At 44.3% G+C, this 24,140-nt stretch overlaps 2 protein-coding genes across 2 annotated transcripts; both read right to left on the bottom strand.

The window, feature by feature from the left end:
• Window positions 1–213: 213 nt before the first annotated feature.
• Window positions 214–5,959, bottom strand: LOC137898041 (rho-related GTP-binding protein RhoA-B-like). Its single transcript, XM_068742036.1, has 4 exons — window positions 5,840–5,959; window positions 2,712–2,869; window positions 749–869; window positions 214–398 (listed from the first exon to the last, which is right to left on the bottom strand). The coding sequence occupies exons 2-4, from the start codon at window positions 2,865–2,867 to the stop codon at window positions 214–216; spliced, it is 462 nt and encodes a 153-aa protein (XP_068598137.1). The 5' UTR covers window positions 2,868–2,869; window positions 5,840–5,959.
• Window positions 5,960–8,176: 2,217 nt separating this feature from the next.
• ppm1j (protein phosphatase, Mg2+/Mn2+ dependent, 1J) lies at window positions 8,177–19,640 on the bottom strand. The gene is made up of 10 exons (XM_068742699.1): window positions 19,390–19,640; window positions 14,420–14,534; window positions 13,084–13,413; window positions 12,270–12,382; window positions 11,998–12,082; window positions 11,713–11,831; window positions 11,121–11,184; window positions 10,845–10,952; window positions 10,302–10,453; window positions 8,177–9,600 (listed from the first exon to the last, which is right to left on the bottom strand). Exons 1-10 carry the CDS (start codon window positions 19,638–19,640, stop codon window positions 9,453–9,455), a joined length of 1,485 nt encoding a protein of 494 aa, XP_068598800.1. The 3' UTR covers window positions 8,177–9,452.
• Between the last annotated feature and the right edge of the window lie 4,500 nt (window positions 19,641–24,140).

Genomic DNA, 24,140 nt, shown 5'->3' with positions numbered 1-24,140 from the left:
TGTGTCGTGCTTTAACCACATCGCATCGTATGTCAGTGAGCGAGTAGCCAAAAAGGCTTTCCCGTCTGTGGCTGCAGTGAATTCCTCTGCTGAGTGGGGCTTAACAGAAGCAAAGGAAAGATGGAATACATGAATGTGAAGCGAGGGCGTCTTTCAGAGGGGGCTTGACGCATCACAGGTCTTTGGTCTGTCGCTCGTCATTGGTAAAAACATTTAATTGAGGCAGACCCTCACGCCGAGCCCATTGACCTCCAGAGGTTTTGCTACCTGCTTCATCTTGGTCAGTTCTCTCCGTGTGTGCTCGTCGTTCCTCAGGTCCTTCTTGTTCCCCACCAGGATGATGGGAACATTGGGACAGAAGTGTCTCACCTCGGGCGTCCACTTCTCTGGAATGTTTTCTGTCCCGGAGAGAGAAGGATATGTGAGCTGAGGGGGTCGGGGGGGGGTACAGAGTCAAGGCGCAGAACGCTTCTCTTGATGGATTGGCTCTGCAGACTGCTTGAGGCAAAGACGTTTTCAGATGTACTAATCCTGCGACCCACAAAGTCCACGAAGGCATTTAACAAACAGCCTGCTTGGCTGGTGTGACCCGATTTATCTCTGTTAAGCTAAATATGGCACTTTTATACAGTCACGAGTTCTGTGCAGCTGGTTCACCGTTCACCGAAGTTAGTCTAACTAGTTTAAAATGTAGGCTATATAAATAACCGCCTTGACAACAAGCCTCTATGTGCGAGCAGCTCCTTACCTAAACTGTCTGGGCTGTCGATGGAGAAGCACATGAGGATGACATCTGTGTCGGGGTAAGAGAGGGGCCTCAGCCTGTCGTAGTCCTCCTGGCCTGCAGTGTCCCACAGCGCCAACTCCACCTGGGAGAAATGAAACATTGGGGGAGGCCGTAGACGGAGGTGGAGAGACGCTCCTGCTTCAATCCGAGAGGGGCGAACTTTGCTCATCTAACCAGGCCATACAGCTGAGGAAATTACTTTTCTACGACTTGGAACTTGAAGCTTGACCCTTAAGGCTTGCTAGCTTTAAATACCAGGGAGGAAGTAAGGGTGGCGTTACGTGACCACAGAACTTTTAATGCAACTCATATCTTCCATTCCATCGATCACAACTTACGATTTGTATGTTTTAGCCAAGCTGCCTTCCTAGTTTGAATGTTTCGATGTGTCTCTCGTCTGTCCTAATCGCCCTCTTGAGTCTGTTATGCTGTAGATGTTGTGGAAATTAACTTGGGCACTGCCGTCATCGCATTACACCATTGATTAATTCAATTAGGGAAAGGGGGGGGATTAGCGAGAATCAAACCAGATGCCTTCTGTCCCTGTGGATGCGTTAACTCCACCCTTTAGCTCACGCTCTGGTGTTCAGGACACAAAAGAAATCAAAGTTTCAAATGCTGCAACTCCACTTAATGGCATGAATTCCTGTGTGCCCAAAGCGAGTTGCAATCATCAGTCAAAAGGCCTAAAATAGAGGCTTGCAGAGGCGGGGGGGGGGGGGGGGGGCGGCGGCCGCGTTCCCACTGGACTCGCTGTAAGCTGCAGACTTTACAAAGGAAAAGAAAGAAGAAGCTATATTTAGAGACTGCCCAATGCACGGAAGGAGAGGGTGAAGACTTTTTATCCTTGAGGGAGGAGGTTTAGAGGCAAAGAACACACATTGGGTAATGTGATGATTCTCATGGGGGGGGGGGGGGTGGGGGGTACTTGACTAAAGAGGCGAACTATCAGTTTCTAATCTCCCTCGAGACCAATGTGACTCTCGGATACTTCGCTTTATACGTCATGTTTCTGTCCCGGCAATTAATCCCTCCAGAAATCTGAGTGAGCCAAAGACAGGAAATGAGAGGCGGTGGGTCCTGATGGGATGGGGGGGGGGTTGTCAGGAGACATCTCTTTTCCCCATCTGAACAGGAAACTGGGAAGTACAGTCATTTCCTGTTTTGCCAAGTGGTAATCCTGCAGCGACGGTCAGCTCAAGAGAACAAAACCCTTCGACTTAAACCACCTGCGTCTCCGGCTTGACCCTCGTGATCAAACACGCATTCAGAGACACGACATAACATACGTGACGCCGTATCTTAGCAACGCCTCACCGTTTGATATCCAGTGCTCTGTATTTACCTCGGCCTGAGCCGCTAACAGAGATCAGGCTAACGTTAGCAGCGCTGCCCTTTGAAGGAGTTTACCCTTCTGTCGTTCCAGCCGTCCTGGAAAGCTGGGCCCGCGTGAAGCAAACAAAACCTTTAGATAATAGTTCAAAATGGAGACGCAGCCAGAACGACGGCAAGAGAAGAGAAAAGCAGAGCTTGAATTTGTCTTTGACATTCTTAAAATGCTCAGAGAGAATATAATTTCAGCAGACAGTGAGGATGCAGCTCCACTGATATTATTATGGGGTTTAGCATAATGCGATGTCGCTCAATGCTGGAGAATTTAAAAGGCTGACTGCGTTTGCAAACTTTCTGTTGCACAAGCAAGAAAGCTTTACAGTCTGCCCGCTTAGGAAGCTGTCAGTGATCTATTAGTTTCCTACGTGCATCCTAAACATCAATATATCGAAAGTATAAGTATCAAACTAACTTGAAAAAGGCACCAGAATACAGATAACTTGGAATTTGATTATCAAACGTACATTTTAAATGTTTTCCCACACACACACACACACATCCACTTTAAAGACAATATTACTGCAGTACAAACCTGTTTTGTGTCCACCTCGATATCAGCGATGTAGTTCTCGAACACTGTGGGCACGTAGACTTCAGGAAACTGGTCTTTACTGAACACAATGAGAAGACACGTCTTCCCACAGGCTCCATCGCCGACAATGACCAGCTTCTTCCGAATGGCTGCCATCTCTGTAAAACAGGATCAAACAATGTCGTGTGTCAAGATTATCAGCAGCATCCCAAAATGGGAAGGAAACCTTTCGCTGATGAAGGATTTTTGCCTGTCATGCTACAAGACTGACAAAAACCAAAGGTCACAGTGTGTGTATTCAGATCACCGGTTAAATTCAGATAAATGACGAACAATGATGCACTGCTGATGCTGCGAGGACCCAAACGGACAATCGTGACATGTCAGGAGTACCACGAAGAATGAAGAACAGACAAAGACTAAGATAATAGAGTGACGGGGAAAACGGGGGCATGAAGGAATGTCCCATCAGGCTCCACCCAGTTCGCTTCCCGCCGAAATGCGTGTGGAAAAGGGAGAGCATCCAGGGAATCGGGGCAGCTGGTGCAGCACTGGGTGGTGTCCCAAAACAGGCCCGACACCATCGTGTGTGTCCCCCCCCCCCCCCCCCCCCCCACACACACACACACACACACACAAACACCCGAGTAATCTAAAAATACTGTGCATTAAAGGAGCGGGAGCTAATCGCTGCCAGCCCATAATGCTGCTCTGGTACGACGCTTTCATTTCTTGAATGAGTTTTAGACTCATAGATGGACAGCAGGAACTTGAAGCTTAACACAAAAATCAGAATACGGTTGAAGAAAAGTCGGGAAACCCCGGAAAGAATGAAAAGAGAAAGTGTTTCAGCCACTTTCCGTTTAGTCTTGGCGTGACCAGTAGGCCTTACTGGAAACACTGGGTGTGTTTTCCCCTTTTATTAGTCGACCGTCTTCTGGTTATGTGTTGACATTTAGAGACCAGAGATGGTTGAATTCAGGGAGCCGCGTTCTCCATCGTCCCATTTCTACACGTTAGGGTCAGACGCTACTGCGACGACAGCGGGAAACAATCATTGCTTTAGAAACGTTAACAAATTCATATTTCATATATATTCATACAGAATATTAAACGAGAGCAAAGCCTGATTCCACTTTGCCTCTGGGAGTGGATCCACAGCAGAGCTAAGTAGTCGTGAATTAAGAATATTTAAACACAGATCATTAGAGTAAGAAACCCATAATATAATTTTAAGGCCCACTTGGGGGAGGTTCGGTGAGAACGGCGAGTCGGGTGGGGCAGCTGGAGGGCCACGTCATTCAGAGAGCCAGAGGAAGCACCTGCAGGAGGCGTTCGGAGAACCGGAGCCTCATGATTCACTGACAGGGCTGACAGAGCAGCAGACCCCCTGAGCTTGGACTCTTTCCTCCAGGAGCCCCCCCCCCCCCCCACAGAGGGAGCAACCAACGGCGGAGTTCAGCATCACCGATTGTGCAGATTATTAACCCTTTAGTCACGCGGCCTCGGTGGTTTGAAATGGTTTCGCAGGGACACGTTAAACCGGCTTGTGTTGTTTGGCCAGCTGTTCAAAAGCGTTTCTATTTCACTTCCGAGAAGACGAAAAACATTCACTCCCTTTGAAAGCTGCATATATATAAACTTACTGCACATCAGCCAAGAAAAACTACTTGAATAATTGTTAATTATCCAAATTTAAGCAGGTTTTTTATTGATTAACTGATTGACTCAGCTCAAAACGACAATGAACAGAATATTTAAACAATAGTAACAAGTTGGACAAGTCAAGCATTTAAATGACTGAACTCCATTTTCTGATCATGTGAATACACAGTTAGTGTTAAAGCGCTTATTTGTTCTGAGAATTAAACTCAACACTTTATACACATCAAAAACTAAGAGCTCAGAGTGCTATACAGTATTGAGTAACGATTGCCGTTTCTAATGTAGTATAAGATTCAAATGAAAAATGCTTCAAGCTTACTTTGATGGTTTCAAATGATAAAAAAATAATTCATGACAAAAAAAATCTCAATTACGCAGAGATCATTTTGAATAGTGTGTAGATAGATAGATAGATGATACAGACATATTTCACACATCACAATAAAATTAACCCCCTGAATTCGCTTTTAAACCTCACTTAAAGCCACCTCCAGCCAAATAATAATGCTCTACCTTTGATCCACTGCCTGATTATAAATAAATGTTTACAGTCTAAACTGTCTGCTAACTGGGAGCGCCATCAGCCTGTTCATTAGGAGGTCGTGGCGTTTGTGCGCAGCAGCAGAACCTGAAACTAGCCGAACGAAGCTATCAACAGTTGAACACAAACTAGCCTCCTGCCTGACCTGGAACAATGTTATAATCACGATTAAACCCCTGCCTGACCCGGAACAATGTTATAATCACGATTAAACCCCTGCCTGACCTGGAACAATGTTATAATCACGATTAAACCCCTGCCTGACCCGGAACAATGTTATAATCACGATTAAACCCCTGCCTGACCTGGAACAATGTTATAATCACGATTAAACCCCTGCCTGACCTGGAACAATGTTATAATCACGATTAAACCCCTGCCTGACCCGGAACAATGTTATAATCACGATTAAACCCCTGCCTGACCCGGAACAATGTTATAATCACGATTAAACCCCTGCCTGACCCGGAACAATGTTATAATCACGATTAAACCCCTGCCTGACCCGGAACAATGTTATAATCACGATTAAACCCCTGCCTGACCTGGAACAATGTTATAATCACGATTAAACCCCTGCCTGACCCGGAACAATGTTATAATCACGATTAAACTCCTGCCTGACCCGGAACAATGTTATAATCACGATTAAACCCCTGCCTGACCTGGAACAATGTTATAATCACGATTAAACCCCTGCCTGACCTGGAACAATGTTATAATCACTATTAAACCCCTGCCTGACCCGGAACAACGTTATAATCACGATTAAACTCCTGCCTGACCCGGAACAATGTTAACACGAAGACAGCCACCACCTTGTTCTCACCAAAACTAAGCTATTTAATCAGCTGTAACTAGACCGTCGACCTGCGTAAACTAGGACTACCGGGTCTAAGTTGAGCCGGCAGCTCGGAGTTACCTTTCACCGGGCGAGGCGAGGCGAGGCGAGGCTTTTATTAATGTCACTTTCCGCTTTCTCGTCTCTCTTGGTCGTGACACAGACTCAAGCGCTCGCTTCTTGCTGCAGCATTTGCTAATTCTACAGAACGGCGCAGACCAGCAAGCTCCTCCCACCGACACCAGGCGGAAGCGGCTAAAGGCTAATAGACAGGTACTTCCGCTACAGACTTTCAAAATAAAAGACAGCATTCGCCTGCGCGTTTCTTGAGCGCTCCTCCTCCTCCACAGGAATGTACAACAGTTCACAATATGTAGATTAAATCATTTGTATGATGTACAGAGCAATCAAAATAAAAAATAAGCCATCCACAAAAATAAATAAATAAATAGATTAAATATGTTTGTGTGTTAGATAATTCTCTAGAATATCAATATTGATGATGATGAATATATTTATTAGATAGAATGTTAGAGTACTAATACAGTCAAACAGTAGCATGTATTACAGTACAAATACAGTCAAACATCCTGTCTAAGAGGAGCATTTCAAGTTGAAAGTCCTTAGTGCATAAATCATCGACATTTAACAATACCAATAAAAATAAATATTAAAAATATAATATTATTTAATATAAAAATAATATTAAATTACTAAATTGATGCAAAATAACAATAAAATAAAAATAAATTACTTCACAGGTACAAAATAACAATAAATTAAAAAGACACATAATATGTACAACGTAGGTGTACAAAAAAAAAGGGGGGGGGGGGGGATTGATCCGGAGAGAGTCGTGATGACTATCTCCGTTTCCGTCCCCCTGATACTTAATTGGACTGTTTCCACAAGGTCACTGCATGTGGATGTCTCACCACATCTGAATGGTCTTCACACCACGTCCTCAAATGACTGATGTCAAGGGGACAGCATATAATTAGTATCTCTTATTTTCTCATCCAAAAGTATTCATGGGGAACAAAATCTTAATCCACTTCTAAAGTGTTCTAAATTTTCTGTCTTAAATGCGAACAAGAAGATGAAACACTCTGGACAGCAATCAAACATTGAACACGTTTTTCCTTCTCCTTAACTCACCCTGAAGTGCATAATTTAATTTTGAAGGTCGATGCTTCTATTTCCGCTGTTGTCATGGTTACAGCTACCTGACTCGACAGAGCTGCTGCATCCGCTGGAGTCGCCCTATTCCCTCCTGCACTCCTCGCTGGAAAATGACATCATCCGTAGTACAAGCAAAAACAGGGATGGGTATGGACCTCACCACGACCATTCTCTCATAAAGACAACAACAAAACACTGAGAATCGGAGGAGACAGTCACTTCCTGCAGGCCATCGACTGTTCGGACCTGTGTGGACTAAGAGATGATGTGGTTTGTCAAATCTGAGCAAGCAGTGACAAAAATAATAAATATTATGATTAAAGGTCCCATATTATACCCTTTTTCCACACGTTAATGCAGTTCCCAGACACTTATATGAAATATCTGTGACAGTCTTTGGTGAAAATAGCAAACAGATGTTGCAGGACAGCGTCCGTCATTTCTGTCTCAAACAGCTCTGCCAGAAACGCTCTAAAAATGAAACCGAAAGTAAGTTCATGATGTAATAATAATAGCTGCTAATTCATCTTTCTGGTCTAGAAACGGCATGTTTTCTCATTATAGCGTACATACTGTCCCTACACACACAGACACACACACAAACAACATTCCAAACACATATATATATATATATGAGGGTTCCGTGCAGGATCTTAGCTGTCCCTAGGGCTGCGCTCGTCTGGACGGAGATGTTGAACGTTGTTCCTGATATCTGCTGGAACCGTTCACCCAGCTTGGGGGTCACTGCCCCTAGTGCCCCGATCACTACTGGCACCACTGTTACCTTCACTGCCCACATTTTCTCCAGCTCTTCCTTCAACCTTTGGTATTTCGTTGAGCACCCTGCTATCGACAGCCACCCAATCCACATTGCACCCGTCCCCTATGGTTCCCTCTGCGGGTGTTGAGCCCACCAGAGGTCCTGCACATATGACCCTTCTGGGCTGAGCCTGGCCGAGCCCCGTGGACAGAGACCCGGCCGCCAGGCACTCGAATTCGATCCCCGGCCACAGGGTGGGGCCCCGGCTGAGCTCCTATATATATTATTTATATATTTATGTTGAATATAAAGTAGGTTTTAGACAGGACTGCCCTCTCCAATCCCAAAAAAGAACTAATTTGACATTTCTGTATTGGAGGATTTTGAGGTCAATCAGACCCTTCACATAAACAAAGTCCCATGTAGACAAACGTACAGTAATTTATTCGTCATGAGGTGATCATTGTGATGTTGACTCCCGTACATGAAATGTGTTCTTGTTTTAATGTCATAACAAGGATCTACAGTCATTACATATACAGTATGTATTTTATTTATTTATATATGTTTGTATAAAATGTGCTTTTCAAAGTAAAAGTCTGTAAATCACTGCGTTCCTCTTAGTCAGCACAAAGTCTCTGAACTATGGAGACTCAATAGTCATGATCAGCGTTTCAGTTGTACATGGTTGAGTTTAAGAAAGCAAAATAGAAAGCAAATAGGGAAAATGTGATTTATTTCTGGTGCAGGGGCGCTTGCCCCATCTCTCTAAATGAACATGCAGAAACATGAACACTTTTGATTAATTATTCTTACAAACAAAGTCATCGAAAATATACAGCCAATTGAAAAATAACACGACAACAAAATGGCACAGGGATACAGTACAGGGCAAAAAATATATATGTTCAAATTTAGTGCGAAACTAGAGCAAAACTTTTTGGAATCCCTTTCATCTCTTCATAAGGCATGTGTGTGTGTGCGATGCTCTACACTGAGAACACATTTCAATCTCCTGTGAGGGTTAAATATTTTAGACGTGGTTAAATCGCACCATAATCCCGTTTCCCTCGGTTCTTATTATGGCCATGTTCAAAACAATGCTAAATATCTATGAGCACATTCGACAAAGAGCTGTGACAAAACAACAGGCTACCAGAGCACATTGGCAACCATGCCGGGGGCGTTGACACCCACCTCTAAGAAAGAACAACAATACAATCTCTTTTAGTTTGGGTCCAACGCTAAAAAAAATATTTTTTATGGCCTGCATGCTTATTTTACGTGCAGACATGGATAACATATATATATATATATATATATATATTTTATTTTGACAGATTTCCATCTCTTTGGTTTCCACATGTTTTCTTCTTCATCGGTCTTTATGATACATCAAAGTGAAAGTGCGAGGGGCCTTTTTTATTCTTTTTTCCTTACAAAAAAAAAGGAGTCACTTTCAGGGCACGACATGATGATGAAGAATCCATTCAAAGGACTGAATTGTGGTTCAGCACTGAAACAGGAAATCAAAGCACTAGGATTTAATGCTGACTGCTCACCATCACAAACAGCAGGTGTAGGGAGATGGAGTGTGACTTCGTTTATGATGTGCTTAAGAACTCTCTGTTGCATGACCGGGTTCAGTCCAGTGGGATGACGCTGAAGGTGCTGCTCAGACCCCAAGTCTTATCTGTGACAAACGTACCTCCCCGCGCCCAAACTCGTCACAGCAGACAAGGCATCTCCACGTCATGTCTCGGATTCCTGCCCCGCCAGTGGGACGACAAACACGGTGATGTCATCACCTGAGCCCAGTTTATCGTTGGGTAGCCGCCAGCCGCGCTCCTTCAGCACTCCTCGTGACCTCATGAGCAGATCCTGCGCTGCCAGCGTATACCTGTGCATAAAAAAACAACAAACATCATCACAATACTAACATAAACATCGCACACATAAACAAATTAATATTAAAATAGGTATATAGAACAAAATCAATCTTGTTTAAGTACAGTGGACATTAAATGAGGTCACCACTGGCAGGTAACTCAGCCCTGATTCACTTAATTAGCCCAAACTCCCATTAAAGTAGTCCGAGTACAAAAGTAATCGCAATGTACACAAACTAGTGAAGTCTAATTTGGACAAGTTATTAAACTGGACCAGAGAAGTAAGAAGGGGCTACTGGGGCCCCACCTGCAAAACAATAAATGATAGTAAGACTATTTTGTTCTCTGGTTTCATAAACTTTCTGTTCTAACTAAAAACAAAAGTATTACCAGATGGGGTAGGCAGGAAAATAATGTTGTCAAATGGGCTAAGGTGTAAGTTTGGGCAAATTTAGAGGAAACACTGCTTTAACAAGGGTGTAACCATGTTGTTCGATGTGTTAATAACAGCATTATTACATATGAAAAAATGTGAGGCTTGGTTCTGTAAACTGTGACCACCATGGATGCGGAAAAGTGATCCTAAAATTAGAATTTGACTTCAAGCAAAATGTAGCGGATGCTGTGCATTTGTCGCCACCTAGTGGGCATACTGGCAAACAATGCAGCTAAAGCACTTACAGAAAGCAAATGTAAAGGATTATGTGCATACCTCATGGGATCAGAAGGATCGCAGCAGGATAAGTAGGCAGATACAGCATCTGCCACTTCCTTGTCCGTTGTCACATCCCACAATCCATCTGTGCCCATGACCAGTACATCGTTTGGGCCATGTTTGTGTTCATCAAAATTATAAACCTTTACCTGCAAGAAAAAGACATCAGTGACTGAGTTTAATGTATCATTTCAATGTTTATGTCTTATATACTGTATAATATATCATGAAGGCAGTCAATGTTTCTAGCTATATACCGTATATATATATATTTTTATCTTAGATTGGTATAAAAATAAAAAGGAACCACAACTGAGAACCCAAGCTTTGTTGATGTTTTTTCTTTAAAGTCATTCCTCCTCCACGTTGGATTTCAATAATCTGTTCCTCTGCACCATATCTGAGTCTCTATAAAAGGCTTTTTGTTAGCTTTGATCAATGCAAAAAAGAAAAAAAAAGAAAAGTCAAATAAAGTGAAGCCCAGACAACAAAGTCCATTCAGTGTCATCCTGATGGCCAAGGTAGCAGCTTGAGACTCACCTCAGGGACGCATGACAGGAAGGGCTTGATGTAAATGTTGGAGTTGTACACCTTCAGGTCATGATCTCCCAGCCCACGGGTCACCCCGATCGTTGCCATGACACGCGCCTGTGCAGACCAGCACACAGTCACACAGGTGCACACGCACACGCACAGCACGTACGCAGAGCTCCATGAATGGGTTTAAAGTCAGACAGCGTGACTCACTAACACAAACCAGCAGAGCACTGATATCTAAAAATATGAGTAGAATATGATGATTTGTTGATCGATTACCTTTTTGCCCTCTCCATATATCAGCGGGAATTTCAAGTCGTCTTCCACAATTGTTTTATAAGCCCTACAGCACAGCAATTAACAGATTGCACATTAAAGTACGGCCTTTTGGAAACTTCTAACAAAAATATTAACAACAAATTGTTTGCTGAAGTAGTTTTGAAACTTCAATATTGAAAGCTGTCTTTGTTCTGGAAAATATTGTTTTCATATTTCATTGAATAAACATTTGATCAATTTATTAATAAAACTAGAAAAGCACTCAGAGAGCGCAGACCTCCGCCAAGCAGCTCACAAAAACTTCAGACTGATCCAGAATCCAGGATCTCATCTGGATCATCAACAACATTTAATGAACCATTCCTGGTAACATTCCCAACATTTCCTCAAAATTTCCTCAAGATCTGTGCGTAACCTTTTGAGTTATCTCGCTAAAAGTCAAACGAATAAACAAACCAAAGGCAGAAAACAACATGACCGGATCATGAATGATCCTTAGCTGCTGCTTAACACCTTGTTAATGTCAATAACAAACCCCACATGATCTGAACAACACAGTGAAGTGGGATTAAAATGGACCCCCCCGGTTTACCAGCCAGTCATAGTGTGGTCTCTGTAGAGCATTTTTTTGCCCAGCTCACTGTGCTGGATCCTTCGGGGAAACTCAGTGTGAGTGAACTCATTACCCAGAAGCTCTGGCCTCAGGAAGCCCTGGAGGGACACATGAAAAAGAGAGGGTCGCATCTTCCTGCTCATCACTCACTGATTTAGGGGTGCCAAATCTCACATTTTTACTCTCATTTAATACACAATTTAAAAAATAAATGCAGGTATTTGAGGTGATTTGGGATTGAATACATAAATGACGGAGGAATACCAGGTACTGTAGCCGCTGCCTTTCTGACTCAGGTGTGAACTCACTCGTCATGGCAACAACTTCATTATTTCGTATGATTATGGCCCTGCAGAGAGAAGGAGGATGGGGGAGGGGTGAGGAGGTTAACCGAGACGGAGCTTGAAGTGTATTCCTCACAGCTGAGTCAGCAGAGTGTCAGTGGGAGACGGCGTGCGAAAGGAGCCTCAGAAGAGAAGCCAGACTTATCACATTTTGCTTTCTGTTAAAAAAGAAAGTTTCTTTGCGTCTCTCACCTGCTGTCTCCAGCATTGGCTAAGTAGAGTTTCCCCATCAGATGAATAACAGCTAAGGCACAACACCCGCCAGAGATGGCGTAGGACGCTTTCTCCTTTTCAATGAGGTCATCCTGAGAGAAAGACATGAAACCTCGACGGGGTAAGTGGCTGAATCAGAAAACAGAATCATGTTGCAGTATAAGATATAACATGTACTACAAAATATACTAAAAAATAAACACAAAGAGGAAAAGATTTAAAAAAAAAACCATTAAATAATTACTCAGTATTTCAATTTAATCTAAAACACTAATATTTTCCAATTTCAGCTAAAACTAAAACGAGGTGGCAGCTGATAAATCTGACAGGCTACTTGCACGTAAAACTGAATTTCACAAAGTTAAACTTTAATCCGTTGCCCGATGATAAATTAAAGCCAAAACCACAAGATCGCCCCAGAGGGGGGGAAAGTTAGAGGATACTGATAAACTATGCAGCAAATATTTTGGATATTTCACATGAGATATTCCTTTTTTCCGATCAGCAGAGGAAGCTTGAGGCAAAATCAGATCATTTAAATGCCTCTTTTCAGCAATTAAGAGTCGAGATGGTTCAATTTCTACGGGACCGATGGACGCGTGAGCCAATCAAAAGACAAAATGAATGAACATCCTGCAATTCAATTAGAGCCTTGCGTGATCCGGCTCCGATAGTTCACCCAAAGTGCTTCCTGGAACTGTAGCTAATATCTCAAGAGCTTTAGTAATGTTGCTGTTTGAAAATAAATACGCAAACATGTACTTGTGTGGCGCTTTCCCATTCGCCAGCTCACCATCTGGGTGAAGGCGGTCTCGATGACGCCCATCACCAGGCTCTCCAAGCTGACGACCTTCTCCATGTGAAAGCGGACGGATGAGTCACCGATGGCATCTGGGTCTTCCGGTTCCACTGCAGCCCCCTTCTTGGTTTCTGCCTGGTAGGGGCTCCCGTTCTTGGCCAGGCAAATGGGAGGTGCAACAGCGGGGCTCTCCAGCAGGTGGCAGATTTCTCCCAGCCGGTCTCTAATGAGGCGGTGAAGCAGCTTGGAGGCCATGATAGCGGCTCCGGAACCAGCATGTCCATCAAACACGCCCCAAAAGTGGAGGGGGATTCCTGGAGCATCCTAAAAAAAAAAAGTGATTGAAATATGTATGTATAAAAAAAATAGCAATGTAATATTTCATATGGTTATGGTTCAGATCCCATGAGATTACAATTCTGAGCAGATGGCACAGATCTGAGGGTTTACAGGATCTGGGACTAAATCGAGATTATGCTATTATGGGATGGTTGGCAAGAGATGCAAATCAAATTGTGAGTTATTCTTTTGAAGACTGATATATAACAGTTAGAGGCTGAAGTAACAAAGCCGCACTAACTGTCCTCACGTGGATTCACAAGGACAGACTTCCTGTGATCTGCCGTGACGTCACGTTTGACTGATATATAACAGTTAGAGGCTGAAGTAACAAAGCCGCACTAACTGTCCTCACGTGGATTCACAAGGACAGACTTCCTGTGATCTGCCGTGACGTCACGTTTGACAGAGGCGTCGCCGCCTTTGTTTCCGCCGAGCAGCAGAGTTGGCCTGACGCACAGATGAACAGCCCGACCGCTCAGGGTTGGGGGGGGGGTTACGTCATCTGTCTGTTTGGCATGATGGAGCAGTTTAGTTGCGTTTTCACCTGAATACCAAGCGTGTTTAATTATTACGATTAGAGCACTATAGTCAGGGAGAAACTGGTCTTCCTCCTGTGCTGGATGGAACCCGTCATGGTTCTTGTGAAACACCAGCGCAACAGGGAAAACCAGTAGTGTGTGTGTGTGTGTGTATTTTTATCTCCACCGAGGAGGGTGTGCTTTCAACCGAGTTGCTTTATCAGCAGGATTTAAAAGCTATACTCTCCAGAGACAAGCGTTTCTGGACCTGATCCAAATCACTGGCTGGAAATTTTCATTACTTTTAATGATCAGAATGTATTTGTGTGTTGCCCCCTCCACCCGGGCTGGAGAGAACAGTGGTGGTGGAGCTGGGGGGGGGGGGAGCGTTTCAAAGAAAGAATTATTATCTATTTGATCTGTGGCAACCAAAGCACAAACATTCTGTCCCCAGTTCTTCGGTCACTCACCCCGTTGTCCTCCAGCAGCGTGGAGTTGCGGCTTTTGCTGCTCGGCTTCTTCACGAATAGCTTTTCACAAGAGGCCTGGTCCTCGTTCAGCATGCTCTTCCCCGCATTGATCACCCTGATGGAGAAAGAGGTGAAGAGGAATGGTGAGAATGAGTCACATGATCTACGGCGCTTTGGACCGGCACAAAAACCCACTGCCAACCGGAGCCATGAAGAGACTTGGAACTGTGAGGGGGGGGCGTATTCAGTCGTGTCCAGGAGGACTCTTGCAGGAGAGATTAAGTGTTTTTGTCTTTTTTTATTGTGAGCTGATGGCTGCGGAGAATAATAGCTTAAGATGAATGCCTTGCTCCAGACGCGGCGGCATCTCTCCTGCTGCACGTGCTGAGGCAGAGTTCACTGCTGCAAACTAAATCAGCTGCAGAAGAGAAACTGCAGACATGGTGCATTTGTCCTTGGAGGAAGTTGCTCATTGCGATTGCAAAAAAGCCCAAAAACCACAAGATGAAATACTGAAATGAAAATCAAGATGGGGCCTAAAAAAAAAAAAACAGTTCCCTTCTCCAATAGTATGTCGAAACACAAATAAATGAACACATTTGATGTAGAGGATTATTTTGTCGGCACACATTGAGATCTCATTAGGTATCTATTATGCAGTATATGCAACATCTTGTTGGAGGAAACCAAATTGAAAATGACATATAATAAGGAAATGAAACATCGTCTCCTGGATGAACTCAAAGCTATAGAATAGCCACTGAAAGAGCTGAAACAAGCTGGGAGCACCGCAGGGAGAGCGCCGTGGGCCCTCAGACGGCTTTCATGGAGGACGGCTGCTGCTGCTGAAAACATTGCCATTACACAACTCAAGCATGTTTCAAGAGTCTGCCAAAGGGTTTGCATTGCATGGAAGCAAAGGGAAACTAGTATATATGGAGTTTACAATGAATGGGAAACGACATAGACCTATATTCTGCTTTAAGATGCCACACAGTGATCTGGACGAGCCCCAGTTTGGGCCTTCATGCTGGCAAATTACGCAACATTTTCAGTCTCACTTGCAGGTAAAGGCCACATTAGCTTCGGGTGTGTTGCACAATTTCCGAGCTTTCTCATTAAGATTCTGTTCTGCAGATTAGGATTGGTAATCTATCAATTGCTACTGGCCTCATCAGAGAGAGAGAGAGAACAGAATGAAAAGGAGACTTTCACTGAGACGGAAACACATTTAGAGTCAAACAAAAGTAGACAAATGCAGGTTACAAATCTCATTCCATGAAGACCTTTGTCTTCTCACTGTCCAAACAGCGCTGCTGATTAAAATCAGCCGCGAATCGGCAGGACAGACGCTGCACAAAATGGGGCAGCTCCCCATAATCTGGATTACAAAAGCACTTTTGTGGTCTAATCAGTTAAAAGCAGCGGACGGGGCTCAGGAGTGTCCTTTTAGAACTGCAAATTGAACGCACCTAATCTCTAAAGGCTGAAAGGAATCAAATGTTTTTGCTCCTATTGTGCTTGAGAGCATCCGTTTCATTTGAGGTCTAGAAAATACCACAATCACATCTGCAATAACATTACTTCTCATCATAAACATAATTTATTCAAAGGCATCATCACAACAGGGGGAATACTTTTACTTTACTTGTATCCTAAAGTAAAGTTTCACCTCTTCCGGCATTGCCTGTTTTGAAATCAATGTGCTCAATAAGCTATAACTGAACGGAGCGTGGGCGGCCGGGTGGTAAGCGCTGTTGCCTCACAGCAAGGAGGTCGTGGGTTCGAATCCTTTCTGTGAGGAGTTTGCATGTTCTCCCCGTGTCTGTGTGGGTTCTCTCCGGGTTCTCCGGCTTCCTCCCACCACCAGAAACATGCAGCTTTGGTGGATTGGTGTTATTAAAATTGCCCGTAGGTGTGAGTGTGCGGCTGATTGTCTGTCTCTGTGTTGCCCTGCGATGACCTGGCGGCTTGTGCAGGGTGTACCCTGGACCCTCTCACCCATTGACTGCGGTTTAGGCTCTAGCTTGGCCCGCGACCCGGACAAAGCGGTTGAATGAACAGAGCGCTGACCGTCTGCATGGGCGGATGAGATTCTAAATCAGGATCTCAGGCCTCCATTGAATGCGACTCAACTCTTTGGCGTAGGAGTGTTTCAGCCTCCACACTGCGTGACTGAGAACGGCCATGCTGCTGAAACGCTCGCCTGCTTGAACCCTCTTCCGCCAACTGCACGGCGGATTATGCAAGCAGAGCTCAAAAGAGGAAGCCAAGAGCTCCAGTGGGTTGTTCAAAGTCAAGTTGGGTCTTGCAAAAAACAAAAAAACACACCCTAAAGCTGTGGCTAAAGCTCTGCTATAACCCTCACGTTTCTGACCTCCCCCGTACATAAACATCTGTTGTAGTGATGCAGAGCTTTGTGCTTCAGACAGATGCAGCTCAGTGGTGGTTGTGCGATGGTGAGGTTTTTTGCATTAGCAGAGAGGAGAGACTAAAAACAGTGGACATGTTTCAGCTGCATGGCCTGCAGGCGTGGGTCTGATTCCCTCGCTCATGTCGCCGACAGATCCGAGAGCTAAACTATTGGCGTGTTTGAGAGGATGCATGCAAGGCCCAACGTGAAAAAGGCTGAAGAAAAGATGGCAAACATTGAAAAACGTTGTCGAGCAGTGAATTAATTGTTAGGGAGGCTGAGAGTAATATTCAGCAGCGAGCAGGCAAAGCCCCGTTAGACTAATAAGAGGCTCTTGCAGCAACACGACTGTAATAACAACGTGTTGTAACCTGTGCACCGAGCTCACCATCACGCTCAAAGCTGGACGCACAATCGTGTCACAAACAGAAGAACAAAAACAAGGCTAAAAAAATAAGTAACTGCATTTTCGGGGGAAAAAAGAATCCCCCCCCCCCTCAAAGCCTTATTTTGATCCACCCCGATACCTTTAAGTTACCTTGAAGGTGGATCAATACTGCTCGTTGCGATGAGCTCTGCGTTTGGGCTCCACCACTTTGCGTGGGCTTTGTGAGGCTCTTTCGCTGCGTCATGCTCGCCAGCTAGCCTTGACCTGCATCGCTCGGCTCCTACTTATAACAGCTGCCGGAGCGCGACGTTACATAAGGAGTGAGTAAACAGAACCAGGAAGGACGTGGGGCCTGAGAGCGGAGCCAAGACCGGCAGAACCATAGACGTGCCGGTTCTCTGCGAGCAGCGTCTCTCAGATCAGTCATTTACATCCGCCATGAAAAGAGAGTAGTCATAGCAACGCTTTAATAAAGCAAGAAAAGCACATTCAATGTGAAGTGTATTAAAAGGATATTTAATTACAACAATAAATTAAAGAACTTTGACTGAAGCTTTTCTGTGCTTTCTTTTTCACTTCAAGATGCCAGAGAGCTTTTTCTTTCGTACCCTTCTGCTTACCTACATCAGTTAATTCAATATTAGTCATATTATAGCAATACTTTATATTTTATATTACGTTACAGATACTATATACTGCACACATGAGCCATTTTGATTTGTTTTGAAGCTTGTCGTAACTTAAAGGCAATTCATTCTGACATTCCTAAAATAAAATAAAAACATAACATAACATCAAAAGCCTATTTTGAGTGAATTACAGTACTATACATGTTTCACAGCATCTCGCTGGCACAATGTTGTTCAACAGTGTTATACTGTATAGTGACTCAACCCTACAGAAACGCAGCATGCATTTCTAAATGGGGTGTCCATCATTGCCATACGACAAATGACGATCATAAACCAAACCAATGGGTCCCATAAGGAGTGGAGACAAGTCTCCAGAGATGATGCACACGTTTTATTTAGCCCCCCCCCGCTGGCCAATCCTGCATGACACTGACTGGCGAATCTGCGTTTTGTCAGCTCACACAATAACTGAATGCTGAGGGGGGGGCATGCGAGTTCACACTGTGTGTATTAAATGAGCACCAACAGATGATGCTGCAGATCAGTCCATCTGGTTGTGTTGTAAACAGCACTAATGCTGAGATTAGAGCTTCTGTGATGACGATGGAACACATTCCCACACGCTACCCCCGCCCCCACCCCGCATTTTTCTGCATCCTCTTCTGACCTCTTTGGTTCGTTTCTCTGAGATGACATGTCATAACATATCCTGCCCCATGAACACTCTGCTTGAGTCAGCTTCTCTATCTACACCCTGGGTCCAGACCCTTCGTAACGTCCCCCCCCCCCCATCCTCCCTCGCCTCCCCTCCCTCTGGGAGAATGGAATTTCTCAAAAGTGTTCTTCCTCAGCGGGAATGGCAGGACAATACCCAGCCATGGTGAGGATGAAATGATGCTGCTTTATTCATTTATTTGTAATTCCTGCAGAGAGACCCCAGACGTGTTAGAGCAGTGGACCCATGCAGGGACAGACTGTGGACTTCTGCTGCACCTCAGATCATGAACCAGCATTTATGGAACAACTGCAAAAAAAAATCTAAAATATCTTAACACGAGAAGGTAGACATGTGCTGGATATTCAACCATGTCTTCCAATGGACATGTGCGGGAGCCTCGAGCCAAATACCCACATTGCGGCTGAGGCGCGATAAGGAGCGTTTTGCCTATATATGGAGCTCACAGACTCGGTTTCCGGCGTCTACAGCTGCAGAGAGGAAGAACATTGATAATGTTCAGCAGCAAAAAGGCCATCGTTCGGCTGCGGCAGCGCGTTATGCGCTTCTGCAGCGCGTTATGAGCCTCTGCAGCGCGTTATGAGCCGCGGCAGCGCGTTATGAGCCGCTGCAGCGCGTTATGCGCTTCTGCAGCGCGTTATGCGCTTCTGCAGCGCGTTATGAGCCGCTGCAGCGCGTTATGAGCCGCGGCAGCGCTTTATGCGCTTCTGCAGCGCGTTATGAGCCGCTGCAGCGCGTTATGAGCCGCTGCAGCGCGTAATGAGCCGCGGGCCCAACGGGACCACACTGAAACGCACTCACTCTGCGTATCCCGTCCGCCACGGAAGCCTGCTGTCTCGCTTCAACGCGAGCACCGGCCGTGACGCGTGCTCGGTGGAATACTGCAGGAGCTCCGGGGTGAGGTCCAAGAAGTCCGGCCGGCCGTAGGGGAAGCGCGGGGGCAGGCTGTCCGCTCCGCAGCCCTGGCCCCCACCTGAGTGATGGTTGTGGTGTCCGTGCGGCATCATCCCCCCCACCAGAGTGGACATGGCGTTCTTAACTTTGCTGATCATCACTGACACGGACGCTCAAAAAGACGCGTGTGCGGAAAAGGGAACGCTGAAGGTGAAAAAAAAACCAGACAACAAAACAGAGTCAACGGCGAGGATCATTTCAGGAAGCGACCCCCCCCCCGCTTCGCTCCCATGTGACAGAGAGACGCGCGATGAGAATAAAACGCCGATCTGTTTGCGCGCAGCTGGAAATCCAGACGCTCGTATCTGATCTCGGAAGGCAGGGCTTCACGGGGGGGGGGGGGATCAAAATAGTCACACATCTATACGTAAAACTCTAAAAAGGAAGCGACCACGTGACGTCACGTCTATCGATTTTGTCAATAATAATAATAATCAATCAAATCTTTATTGCAGACACAATGGTCCAATTAATAATAATATTGATTTGCTGTTTTTATCAATGTACACATGTAAAGCGACTTTGAGTGTCTAGAAAAGCGCTATATAAATCAAATGTATTATTACCGGCCGATTGCTCTTGCTAGTGTAATTTCTAAGGTCTTGGAAAAAATCTTATTGATTCGCTTAAGTCCTTTTCTTAACACCACCGACAATCAATTTGGGTTTAAAACCAAGCATGGTACTGACATGTGTATTTATGGTCTGAAAGAAGTGATTGACATGTATAAGGCTAAAGACTCCTCTGTATTGGTGGGCTTCATCGATGCCTCTAAGGCATTTGACCGTGTGAACCATCGGAAGCTGTTCCTGAAGCTGAGGGAGAGAGGTGTGCCAAACTGTCTCCTTAGAATCCTGGCATATTGGTATGCGAGTCAGACCATGCAGGTTAGGTGGGGTAATGTGGTCTCTCCTCCTTTTACTGTGGGGAACGGTGTCCGCCAGGGTGGGCTTCTTTCGCCGGTGCTTTTTAACTTCTACATGCATGATCTCTCTGTGCAGCTCAACAGCTGTAATACTGGTTGTATGCTTGGTGACACCTTGATCAATCACTTCATGTATGCTGACGACCTGGCCATATTGTCACCGAGCAGTGCTGGCTTCCAGCAGCTCCTGGACATATGCACTGGCTATGGTATCAGGTTTGATGTAAAGTATAATGCCAAGAAGAGTGCCGTCATGGTTTGCAGAACGAGAGAGGATAAGGGTTTGGACTTCCCAAGATTTTATCTGTCAGGGCAAGTGCTGTCTGTCTGCAGCAGAACTAAATATCTGGGCCACATCATCAATGACCAGCTGGGAGATGATGATGACATGTATAGACAGCGGCGGATGCTGTATGCGCAGGCCAACATGCTGAAGAAGAAATTTAGTTTTTGCTCTGAAGCGGTCAAAGTCACCCTCTTCAGGGCCTTTTGTACGCCACTCTATACTGCCCCCTTGTGGATCAAGTACAAACAGGCCAGCATGCAGAAGTTGAGGGTGGCATACAATGACTGCATGCGGATAATTCTCAGGAAGCCAAGATGGTCCAGCGCCAGTGAGATGTTCTGTGGTGTCGGGGTTAACACCCTTAATGCTCAGCTGAGGCACCTGTCATACAGGTTTATATGTCGGCTGCATGACTCAGGGAATGACATCATCAGAACACTGACTCAGCCATGCCTAAGCGCTGTGAAGTTTAACTCAGGTATTTGGTGTCAATGGTACCTGATGTTATGTTATTATAGGATTACTGTGTTTACTGTGTAAACGTTGTAAATGTTATGTGTGCTTTTTAATTGGACCATTGTGTCTGCAAATAAAGATTTGATTGATTGATTGATTATTATTATTATTGTTATTTGGATTATAACTAACAGTTATTGATTGCACAATCTCATTAGAAGATACACTTGTATAAAGGGGCAATGAATGATCTCCCAAAAATACAAATAAAACACCAATAATATGATACCGGGAGTATAAACCGTGCTTCATGGAGGAATGTGACGATATATCAAATGAAACATGATTACCTGCAGCAGAGCTTGACTCATTTACTGGCTTTGCTGTTCCCTGTTTGTTGTATCTGCAGAATGGTTGCTGCTTTCGTAGACACCATACTTCACCATGCCATGATCACTACTTCACTGTTAATCAGAGCTCCAAAGACAAGTGTCCTTGTTTTGCATGATGTGGTTTTGGAAGAGGAGCGTCACTCGTGATGCAGGATCCTCCTTTAACTGTTACATAACGGCTTTTATCCGAGGTCACAGTCCGTTGTTCCGCTCAAGCAGCGAGGTTAATATTTGATTCAAATACAGCACTGATATATTTTGCCGTTCAAAATCACTGTTGTCAGGTAAACCGTAAACGACATATATATATATATTTGATATAAACCTTGTTTTGAAAGATCAGTTCAACTTGGTAATAAAAGAAGAAAAAAAAGTTTGTGAATGGATCTGGTAAAGGAGCAGTTCCATGGATGACATTATTGAATATTTATTAATCCCACACATAAATGCACATGCATGTAGATCACACACATATAGAGACCCATGCAAGAGATATGCTTTTTTTTGCATTTGTGATTTTACTTTCAAAGGAATATTCACACATTTTAGAGATTTACCTGCTGAGGTGATTTTAATTTTATTTCTGTAACCATGCTTTAAAAAGAATATATATCTTCTTTTTTTGGTTAACAGCAGAAAACAGATCATGTTCTTTGAGATGGCAGCTTATAAATATGACTGAACTCTGCCCCAGAGGCGGTGCAGACCACACCTGCTACTTCTACTCTATTGTCGGCTTGTCCTTTGAGAGATAGTCATACAAAAAAAAATGGCTGATTGTCATCTTGTAAACTGGGTTTTAAGAACGTTTTGGAGGATATTGTGGAGGACTATGGCGATTACTTTGGTTAGGTAATATTTCTACCTGAAGAGATTCCTCTGCGAAGGCACCTTTTCCAAAGCATCATATAAATGCTTTGTTATGAGGTCTTGATCGGGTTCTTTTATGGGATCATGTTCTGTGTTTTGTTGCCTCGCATCGCACAATAGAAATGGAATATCATAAGACAAATGAAGAAGCAGCATATCCTCAAGTTGAGCATTAGAAAAATGTCAACAGGTGGATGGATGGGATGGATGGTGGGGATAAAATGGATGTCATTCAGAAACGTCCAGAAAAATATGTGCGTCTCTTCCCAATGCATAAATTAATGAGAAAGATCAAATCAGCAGATCAGTTCAGTCCAGTTCAAGTTTCCTCTCCTCCGTTATTAACGTGATACCGACTCCTAAGCTTTTAGCTTTGCTTCCTTTCCATCTGGTCTCCTGGACACGCAACACATCAACCTTTCTCCTCATCATGTCCACCAGCTCTCCAGCTTTTCCCGTCATCGTCCCAACATTCAAAGTCCCTACTCTCAGTCCTAAACTCTTCCATTCCTTCTTCTCTTGCTGTTGACGCACACTTTTTCCTCCTCTCTGTCTTCGACCCACAGTAATCCAATTCCCAGCAGCGTCCCGTGGGTTAACAAGGCTCACTAAATTTAACTTGTACTTGCTGTGCTGCATAGGTTCTCCACTTGATGGCGCAAAAATACCACAATTTGTGGAGGAGCTCAGGATACTGAGGCTGTCCTTTTATTTGTGTTTGAATTTTGAAGTAGGTGAACATTTTGACTAACTTGGATGTTAAAACAGACTCATTGAGAAGGACAAATGTTATCTCACTATCCACTGACCATCAGCTGTTTTATTTGGCATCAGTCTACAAGGCCACATTGCGTACAATGACAAACGGACATTAAATGATTCACTTTGCCTCTGAGGATGGATTAAACAAACCTTTATTTCTACTTGCAAGAAGCAACATGATTTAATCTCCCTCCTGAAGAATGACCCTCCGCTTTGCCTGTCCAGAGGCTGCTGAGGCAGACCGGCCTATCGTCGAGAGTGTGTGGAAAATATCTGTTGAGAAGATGTTGTCATCTGATATACAGATCATTAGGAGATAAAGAAAGAAGAGAAAAAACAAAAACAAAGCACCCAGGCACAGTTCTGTAAATTGTGTGACAGTGAAAAATGAATGTGCTGTAGTCAGAGCTGCGCTGAGCATATCTGATGCTGCTTCACAGCGACTGTAGTCACATTTACAGCCATGACATCTTTTTATTTTAAATCTCAAAAAACACAAAATAATGTAAAGTAACTAAATACTTGAGTAGCTCTGTATTTAAGAATGTGTGTCCAGTACGACCCGTGACCCGCAAGTTTTAAACTGTTCATCTTCCAGGGCGCATATTTTGTGTGCAACACCACAAATGTCTTTGAGGAGAGAATGTAAAATGATCCACCTTTGGCCTCCTTATTAGAACCATTCCCCAAAAGATAATTGATTTCTGCAGCAGATGATATGAGTCTTAGTCTGTCGAAACGTCTTTGGGGCTCAAAGTGTTCAGGTTGATTGTTGTCAGATGGCGTCTGCTCGTACAGCAGGACGATCGAGGAGCCCGAGTGTCAGTGGGATAAATACATTTTATGTAAACAACAGTCAGAATACTCATGTAAAATGATGAAGAATCAGCTTTCAGCGTTCCTCCTC

Source organism: Brachionichthys hirsutus, chromosome 8 (genome assembly GCF_040956055.1).
Source record: "Brachionichthys hirsutus isolate HB-005 chromosome 8, CSIRO-AGI_Bhir_v1, whole genome shotgun sequence".
Taxonomy (NCBI): Eukaryota; Metazoa; Chordata; class Actinopteri; order Lophiiformes; family Brachionichthyidae; genus Brachionichthys; species Brachionichthys hirsutus.
This window is presented reverse-complemented; position numbering and strand designations above follow the sequence as displayed.